The following is a 9,683-nucleotide window of genomic DNA, read 5'->3' as shown; positions in this document are numbered from 1 at the left end:
CCTGACTAACTCAAGCCCCATCTGAAAGGATACCAGAGTGAATGACCAAGACCAAGGCAATCATGGGTCAGCAAGTCTCAGCAACTGTGAAGGGTCATAAATTGGAGCACATGTTCTTGCTTCAAAATGCCAAAATGTGATATTTTTACAATAATAAAAATCTGATAAATGTGTCACATACACACACACACATGTGAACACACACATGTGCACACACACACATACTCCTATGCCATAAAATTGTTTCCAGAGGAAATGGTTTCCTCACAAAAGGCCTTGTTATTGCTGTCCCCACCCTGACGACTTCAAGCACACTTCACAGGGGCATCACCATTGGTCTGCTACTTGACCTAGTTTTGCAAACTGTGCTGTCCCCAAAGCACGCTTCTCATAAATGGAAGTAATTAAAGGTGGGCATTCTGAAGGACTCCCTCTCCACTCAGCTCACATCCTGCTGGGGAGTCGAGAGCATCCTGGACCTGTGTCCTTTCCGTCAGGGATGATGCGGCAAGGTTCACGGGCTCAGACTATGTCTGCTGGAAGTGTCTGCACTGTCAGGAATAAGGGAGAAGATACCATTCTGAGCTCTCTTAAAACCAAGACCAGGGCAATTCCAGGACCCTAGGCTGGGTCCTGTGGGAGCCACACTGGCCGTGATGTCATATCTCCTGACTCTCAGCCCTGAAAACATACTGCTGAAGAAGGCTGCTTGTTGGTTCCCGGCTGATCAGCCCCGAAATAATCACACAGAAACTATTATTTAAATCACTGCTTGGTACATTAGCCCTAGCTTCTTATTGACTAACTCTTACATATTAATTTAATCCATCTCCATTAATCTGTGTATTGTCACGTGGCTGTGGCTTACTGGCTAAAGTTCCAGTGTCCATCTCTGGCAGGGCTGCATGGCTTCTCTCTAATTCTGCCTCCTTCCTCCCAGCATTCAGTTTAGTTTCCCCCACCTAGCTCTGTTCTCCTGTAGCTCTGCTATAGGCCCAAAGCAGTTCCTTTATTAACCAATGATATTCACAGCATACAGAGGGGAATCCCACATCAACGTACAGAAGTGATCCAATCTCCTTAAAGCTGGTCAGAGCTGAGGATGTCGGCCAGCACATCTGATGGCTTTAAAGACACCTTTCTGACCTTAACCCAGCACTCAGGCCCCAACACCCACTGAAATGAGAACAAAGGGCTAATCCATCAAAGACCTCGTCCATAGTTCCAGGATCCAGGAAAGCCCCTACATGTATTAGCCTTGCCTTTTGGCTTCTGTAATTTGGCTTCTCGCTAACTGCTTATTAACTGGGGTGGTTAACCAGGATGTGGTTTTTGTGTCTAAAAGACAAAGGACCATGAGGCCCAGGGCTGCATGACTTGGGCAAGTTTCCCCTGCAGTTGCTGGCCACCAATACAGACTTTCTAGTTGGCCATAAGAGTGTCGGCGTGTTCTCTTACATGTTAAAATTGAGGCCAGCCTAGATTACATCAGATCCTGTCTAAAAACAAGAAAACAACAAAAAGCAAATTAATCTGCTTTTCAGTTTAATTTTTCTAACATGCCACCAGCTGGGGACCAAGTGTTCAAACATATTAGCCTAGGAAGAACATTCAGAGTTCAAGACCAGCCTACAGAGTGGCCTCGGGTCAACCCCGTGGAGGAAATGGGGTGGGGTGGGAGCTGGTACCACAAGTCTCACCAGGCACTGGTGGAGGGCAGTTCTGGGGGTTGGAGAGAGGAATCAATTCCCCAAACTTGGAATTTCCCTCTGTGAGCCACAGCAGGTTCCTCCAAACAAAGAGAGCACAGGCAGAGAGTCATGAGATCATGGAAGTTGGGAGGACCCACAGGGGAGAGCTGTGCTAGGTCACCCATAGGCTCCAAGATCTCTAGAGTACTGAAATATGTCTGCATGTGGAAAGCAGCTCCCCCCACTCGCAGTGTGCTGAGGTTCTTTCCAAAGGCTGGCAGCAAATATTCATGGGTGGAGAAAGAAATGTAACCACATCTCTGAAGCCAGAAGCACCTTCTCTCAGGATCCTTTGGGCCCATCTGCGTCCACTCAAGGCAGGCAGACTGCCTGTAAATCCCAGGGCTCTGGCTGCAAACTCGCCCACTCCTGGCTCTGGATCTTCTCGGCTGTGGCGCAGCCCATGCGTCTCCTTTAGCAGCCTGGCTCCTCTTGTGGAGATGAAACTTGCCACGGAGGAGCTGCTCTCACTTCTGCTCTTTGCATCCGTAATTTCAAGTTAAAATTAGTATCTTATTATACAAAGGGTCAGCCACCAGAGCCTGAAGTAGCCAGAGACTGGGGAGCATTGGTGGGCTTGAGGGGCTTTGTATAGTGTCCCCCTCTTTGAATGGAGAACGAGTAATTGGGAACCCTGGGGTGCGTTTGTAAACCTGAGAACTTCCTAAGACCTTCTGAGCTCGTCTCTTCCCCTGAAAGTTGTTTTGACATCAGATTTTGTTCAGATGACCGAACTTGGGAAAGTGGCTAAAATGCAAATTCTCTCCTCCCCAAGGCCCACCGTTTCTTGTCGATAACAGAGGTCTCACCTCATGAGTGACCATGGCTTGGGAACGGATTCAGGTTGACCTAATTCTCTCAGTATGAGACTCTGGCAACATTCAGATTCTTGGGGTCCATTATATCAAAGTTTAATAGCCAAAGAGGGGCCTGTGTCTCCCTTTAGAGTGTCATCATTCCTGCCAACACCCACCCCCCCACTAGGTCTCAGTAAAGCTCCCTAGAATCCTGTCTCCAACCCTCAGTCTTAGGGTATGTTTGGCAAACTAAGGCAGGGACCAAAACTATAAAAACAAGATTCTTGATCAAAGACCGAGTTTCTTTTTTTCCTTTTAACTCCAAGCTCTAAGCCCTTACATAAGAAACACAATCTGGCAGACAAAAAACATTCTCTCACTCCTCTGCAAGTCCTTGGCAGCCCTGGGCACGGCAGCCAAGAGCACCTCACCCATCTGGAGCCAGGATGCTTCCGCCATCCCCACCAGCTGGTGAACCCTTCCTCCACTGTCAGCGCCGCCATGAGAGGGAAGTACTGCAGACATGGCACATCCCTCTCTGGTTGCCGGCTTCTAGCAGTGTGTGGTGCTCCATGCATCCTTCCTACCCTAAAGAGCAGCCTGGGTTGCTAGGTATAGGACTAGAGTCTAATCAGGCCGCGCCCACCTGCCGTGGTCTTTCTCTGGTACTGTAAAAATCAATGGCAAATCCCCTGCCAGTGAGACTCAAATGCCCTAACAGATTCCCCAGGTGCCCAGGTTCTAGGAGAATGGAAAACACACTTATTTAATTTTCACTTCCTTAAGGGAGTTTATAGGCTGGGACTTCCAGCCTCCAGGATATCTGAGTGGTGTCTTAGTTGCTGTTCTATGGCTGTGAAGAGACACCCAGACCAAGGCAACTCTTATAAGAGAGAGCGTTTAATTGGGGGCTGGCTCACGTTCCAGCAGTTCAGCCCATTGTCGTCATGGTGCGGAACATGGCAGCACGCAGGCAGGTGCTGGAGCAATACCTAAGAGCTACATCATGATCCACAGACAGAGAAGAGACTGAGCTTGGCATGGGTTTTGAAACCTCAAAGTCCATCCCTAGTGACACACTTCCTCCGGCAAGGCCACACCTCATAATCCTTGTTATCCTTTCTAATATCCTTTGGCCACTTCCTATGGTGACCAAGCACTCAATTATATAAGACTATGGGGATCATTCTTATTCAAACCAGCACAAATGGGGAACCTCTTCCTCACTTCCCCACATCATCAGAGCCAAGTATTTCTTCCCAGAATGGAGACACCCCACCACCTATGAGTAGAGACAGCCTGGCTCAAGCCATCCTGGCCTCGAGCCCCCACCCCCCTACTTCCTTTAGTTACAGAAACCTGTAATAAGAACCCTTATTCTGCACTGGGTCCCAAACTCCCCTCAGAGCCCCTGCCCTGCTGCTGTCTGTCGGGGGCATTAATAACTCTTCTAATAAATGTCCTACTCCAAGGACATTCTGTCTGAGTGTCCCCTTCAGTCCCAAACCTGAAGCCTTTTAGGTATGACAATCCAAACACAGGTTTACTTTACTGTGAAATTCCCACCATCCAAACACTATGCCATGTGTGCGTATGTGCACACCAAGACAAAAAATCCTCAATCATTGTTCTGTTAAGTTCCATCTGTCCTTGCTTTGTTTGTTTTTGTGGGTATGCTTTTCCCCACCAATTCCCCCAAAACATCACCAGCCGCACAGAAAGTTGTTGCCCGTCCTTGCCCCTCCTGCCACAGGCTGCCAGAATTCACACAGAAAGGGATAAAAACACCAGGTTAAATCCTGCCTGCCCCTCCAGTCAGCTTTCCGTGACTCTGAGCGCTGGTTATCAGGCACCAGCTTGGCTGGGCAAAGCATTGATGAGCAAGAAAGGGTACGAGGGTGTTTCGGCAATGTCTGTCAGCATTGAAAACGTATATCCCCTTTAACTCAGCAACCCCACACCTAAGGTTTCATCCCAACAGTAAGCTCGTGCATGTGGGGACTGGATCAGCATGTGGCTTCCAATTTACACCGTGTGTTGTACAAATCCAGCCAGTGAGAGAGATGAATGGCTCCCCTGGTGCACATCGACCGACTGGTCATCAGACACCCAGCACAAGCCTTCCCCTGGGTGACCACTGTTCCAGTTCTGATCTGTTGCTGTGATAACATAGCCTAACAAGTGACTTGGGGTGGTGTGGAAGAATGGTCTATATTCTGTCAATTATATTTTAAATAAACGCTGGTTGGCCAGCAGCCAGGCAAAAAAGTATAGGCAGGACAACCAAATAGGAAGTAGAGGCGGGTCAATGAGAACAGGAGAATTCTGGGAGGAAGGAAGCCCATTCCTCGGCAGTGTGACCCAGACACAGAAGAAGCAAGATGTGACTGCCTGGCTGAATAAGGTACCGAGCCACGTGGCTAGCATAAACAAAAATAATGGGCTAATATAAGGTATAAGAGTTAATAAGAAGCCCGAGCTAATGAACCAATCAGTTTATGATTAATGTAGAACTCAGTGTAATTTCTTTGGGACTTAACAACTGCGGGAACTGGGCAGGACAGAAACCCCAACAACATTAGGGGAGCTTGCAGCTCCATGCCATGGTCCATTATGGAAGAAAAGGCAAGACCGGAGCTTGAAGCCAGTCACGGCTCCTCCACAGTCAAGAGCAGCCATGTGTGCCAGCATCTTTGCTCTTGTGCTCAGCTGAACGTGATGCATCGGGTGTGGTGCGAAGTTCTACTAACAACTATTTTTTGAGCATCTTTTATACATTAAACACTATGGTGGGGCATTAATTCAATAAATGCTGAGTTCATGGTGACAGGGTGGTAAGGCTGTTCTGTCCCTATCCCATGGATGCCCCTCTGGCCCCATCCTGTGGATCCCCCTCTGTCCCCATCCCATGGGTGCCTCTCTGACCCCTTCCCATGGATGCCCTCTGTCCCTGTCTCGTGGATGCCCCTCTGTCCCTGTCCCACGGATGCCCCATTGTCCCTGTCCCACGGATGCCCCTCTGTCCCTGTCCCTCTGACCTCAGCATGGCAATGCCTGTGCCCAGCTCCCAGTTGTCCGCAGCCATAGCTCCTTCAGAAGAGCTGTGGGTCCTCTGCATACCCAGCTGGAACATGGATACACCAGGAACAGAGGGGGCAGGCTGAAGATGATGTATACCCCACTCTCTCCTTCCCTCAAGGACGTAAGCAAATAAGTGTCTTCCTTTTCAGGGCCCCAGCATAGTAGCCACCACCAACCCATCTGTGTCGTGTTGTCTGGCCACCCATCACACCTGTGGATATAAACCACAATTTTCACTTCAAGGGAATAAGTGGTAGTTTATTCTGGAGAAAAGATGAGTAACCATGACCTTGGTATTGGCACTGCAGATTCAGATCATAGAAACAAAATAAAAATATAAATCACTTCAAGCGCATTGGTGGGAGCATCAGGAGACAGCTTCCAGTGAAACAGAGGTTTCTGCACAGGCCTCAGACGCGGCCTGATGAAATTCTTGGCCTTTTGGTTGGTGGCAGGTAGGGGTCTGTTAACACAGTCCAAATGTTTCTTTCTCCTGGTCACAAGGACATCAGGTCAGCTGCAGAGGGGGCGATGAAACGGTCGTGACGAGGGCTCTGAATGATGGCCCAAGGAAAGTCGTAATGGGGATCTGTACCCGCGACGCAATCCCCGGCAATCCCCGAGGTTCTTTTCAGCAGGCCGCTCACCTCGGCAGAGGGCTTGGTGGAATGTACCACTCACCCAGAACGTGTTCACAGGATCCTCCTGGTGTTTACCCCATTCCTTGTTCCTTGAGTGGATTGGATCCTTTTCAAGGTCTTCCCCAGATTAGGATTCCTCAATTCCTCCACCCTCACAGAAACCCCAGGGGAACGCTAAGAGTTTCTTTTGCTCTTTTGTTTGTTCCTTTGTTCGATTGCTTGATTGTTTTGAGGCAGGGTCTCAAATAGTCCAGGATAGGCACAGACTGGCCACGTAGCCAAGGATGACCTTGAACTCCTGATCCTTCTGCCTCCGCCTCTCAAATGTTGGGTTTATCGGTGTACATTGGCTCACCTGGCATGAAAAGATAGAATCTTTACTAATCTGTGTGAGTTTTCTCTCTGTCAGGAACTATCCTTGCTGTTTTGAAATTCCCTCTCCACTGGGGTACTCACAGTGGTCACTTTGAAAGTAATTAGGTCATAGATGTCGGTTTGATTTGGTCTGATTTGGGTTTGGATTAGTGTGTCAGTGGAGAGGCTTATCGAGTCAGAAAAACTTTACGGAACTCTTCCACGTCACGACCAGACCCGAGAACCCTTATCTCAATCCTTCCCTGACCTGATAACATTTTTCTCAGATTATCCACCTCAACCTTGGCTCCAGAGTTGCTCCCAATATCAGACTTCTTCAAAGTCATCAGGTGTGCATGTCACTTGTTGTGTACGTGTTTGTATGTGTAAACCTGTGTGTGCAGATGTGCAGGACAGAGGTTCACATGTGTATACATATGTGTGGGCCAGAGGTTCACACATATATACAGATGTGCGGGCCAGAGGTTCACACATGTATACAGATGTGCAGGACATATGTTCACATGTGTATACAGATGTGCAGGACAGATGTTCACACGTGTATACAGATGTGCAGGCGTGGGGTTCACATGTGTGTACAGATTTGCGGACCAGGGAGTCACACCAGATGTCTCCTCCATTGTGCTCCACCTTGAATGGTAAAAGACAGACTCTCACTAAACCTAGAACTCACCAGTTGGCTAGACTAGCTGGTCGCTGAGCTCCTGGGATCCTCCTGCCGACCTCCTTTGCCCTGGAATAAGTCCTCCCTTCCTTGGCTTCTAGTGGGGATTGAACTCAGGTCCCTGTGCTTCCAAGGCAAGCACTTGACGGACTGAGCCACCCTCCAGCTCTCACATCCCATCTCCGGACCCCAGAGGTGTTTATTTACTTGGGTATTTATTTTATCAGATCTTGGTCACACTGCATCCCCAGGGACTGGGCATGGTTCCTAAATTGGGAGGTAAGGAGTCAACTAAATGTCCGAGTCTCAGTCCACAGGCCAAGGAAAGCACAGGTAGAATTAGGCCGGAGTGGACAGCCCTTTGCCATCCTGCTTTAGATCAAATTCAGGTTTCTAGATGTGCTTGGTTCCTTCAGGGATAAAGCTAACATCCCCAACCTGAGCCGCCTGTGGGGAAGATCAACCCACAGCGTTTCATCTGTTTCTTCTGGATTTCAGAGACCCCTAGAGCCACCACCAGGGACCCGACTCCCCTGTGCCTGCATTTCCATGGTCTCCTCAGGAAGAGGGCTCCAGGGCTGGGTACATTTTCTATTCAGAAAGTGTTTCTAAACCTTTCTCCCGGAAGGGAGGGGTGAGGGCGGGGTTGGGCATGGCTAGCTGGTGACCCCAGGTTACAGGATAGCAGTGACGGGCCGGTGTGGAGCTTCTTAGGTCCCCAGTCCTAGTTCAGTTCTGTTCTGTGAAATGGGGCGGAGGGACCCAGCAAGCTCTAGCACTTCGGGGTGCAGAAGATCACTGTGCTCTGCGGGGGCTGGGGGGTCTCGGGGATGTGAGCGCTACACTATCGGGCGCCTCCCTTTCCTCTTGATAGGTGAGAATCCTTATCCCAGCCAAGACCCTCATCACCACTGAGCCGCCTGTTACTCTAGAGGGACGTTCCTGGAAAGGGCAATCAGGAGCTCCCTGGAAAGGTGCAAACCAAGCCAGGATGGCTCAGCCAGCCAGAGCTTGGGGGTGCCTAAGAAACTCTCTGGCGCCACTTGGCGACCAGGCGCAGCAGCCGATGTGATCAGGTGGGCAAGGGTCCTGGAAAGAAATCAGAGCCTTTTCCCAGGGGCTCCTTCCGCGTGAAGTCAGGAGGTATACCCAAATTTTGCAATTGTATGAAAACAGACCCAGACTGAGTTATGAGAAATTGAGAGTGCGAATCCCCTCTCTCACGCGTGGGAGCCCACTCAGGCCCGAAGGTGGTCCCAGAAAACACACCAGAATTATGCTTGCTGACCCCCAAGCCTGTGTAGGGTCCCCCAGTTTCCTTGAAGGAGCACTTGACTCCCAAAGCTGAACATGGTCACCTTCTCCATTCCAGATAAACTGTTTCCCACTCAGGAGGGGGCGGCCTGCCTGAAGAGACTGGGAAAGTTCTGGACAGGTGGGAAGGAAGCTCTTTAGATAACGAGGAGATCCCCTACGAGGTACCCAGTCTGGGAGGGGCTATCCGAGCCGCTTCCCTTCTCTCCCGGCCACTTCCATAGGTGGTCGCTCCAGGGGCGGTCTCCTGAGCACGTGTCCTGCTGGACTGCGTCAGTACTGGGTAAACAGATGACTGGCTGCGCGCCCGGGCGGGGCTATTTAAGAGGCAGCCGCCCTCCCGCCTGCCCTGAACTTGGCTGGACCGCAGCCTGCTCTGCTGGAAGCCGCCAAGCCAACTGATTCCCCAGCGAAGGTAAGTCGGCATCTCTGTTGGCTGATCCAAGAATCAGGCGTGTGAAGAATATTGGCTCGTAGCTTTGCACCCTTGAGTATCGTCTGTTTTCTGTGTCTTCCCTCCTTTGACAGCTGGGAAGATTTCCTCAAGTCAGAAATAACGGCGCTGGATTCTAAAATGCATCTGGGTGGGTACGCTGCGAGGAGACTTGTTCATCTGTGCAGTCTCTTTTCACGACAAGGCTGGGATAGCCGTTTCTTAGGGTTCCCATGATGTTCGGATCACTTTGAAATCATTTAAAAGAAAATACCAAGAGGCTTTAAGACATACCCATTTTCTAAAAGCTGCAGAAAAAAATTAAGGCTTTGGGAATAGAAATACATCGTTATGATGGAGGTCCCTTTAGCTCAGTTCTCAAATGCGGGGCTTTGGCCATAACTCAGGACTGGGCGCAGGTTTCTGGCTTTTGTTTTGCACAGTGACTTTTTGTTCGCTCTGGTATAAACGCCTAGGAACCTATGTAAGAACACAGCTTATATTTATGCGCCGTACTTTAAACGGTGACTCCCATTGTTGTCCCGTTCATTTCTGTAGCCACAGCTTTTAATCTCCTGCATTTCTCTCCAGGAGTATCCACCCCCGTGTCTGTCTGTCTGTCTGTCT

General features: G+C 49.7%; 1 protein-coding gene across 2 annotated transcripts in view; it reads left to right on the top strand.

Annotated features, from left to right (window-relative positions):
- Positions 1-8,873: 8,873 nt before the first annotated feature.
- Cck (cholecystokinin) overlaps positions 8,874-9,683 on the top strand; it is a 6,201-nt gene continuing 5,391 nt past the window's right edge. Inside the window, exons 1-2 of one of the 2 annotated variants that reach the window (XM_026779298.1) lie at positions 8,874-9,038; positions 9,152-9,207. In XM_026779298.1, coding sequence (XP_026635099.1) covers positions 9,198-9,207 — 10 coding nt within the window. In that variant the 5' untranslated portion in view covers positions 8,874-9,038; positions 9,152-9,197. The remainder of the gene's footprint in view (positions 9,039-9,151; positions 9,208-9,683) is intronic. The other variant, XM_005348123.2, reaches the window with a different exon arrangement.

This window comes from Microtus ochrogaster, chromosome 5 (genome assembly GCF_000317375.1).
Source record: "Microtus ochrogaster isolate Prairie Vole_2 chromosome 5, MicOch1.0, whole genome shotgun sequence".
Classification (NCBI taxonomy): domain Eukaryota; kingdom Metazoa; phylum Chordata; class Mammalia; order Rodentia; family Cricetidae; genus Microtus; species Microtus ochrogaster.
This window is presented reverse-complemented; position numbering and strand designations above follow the sequence as displayed.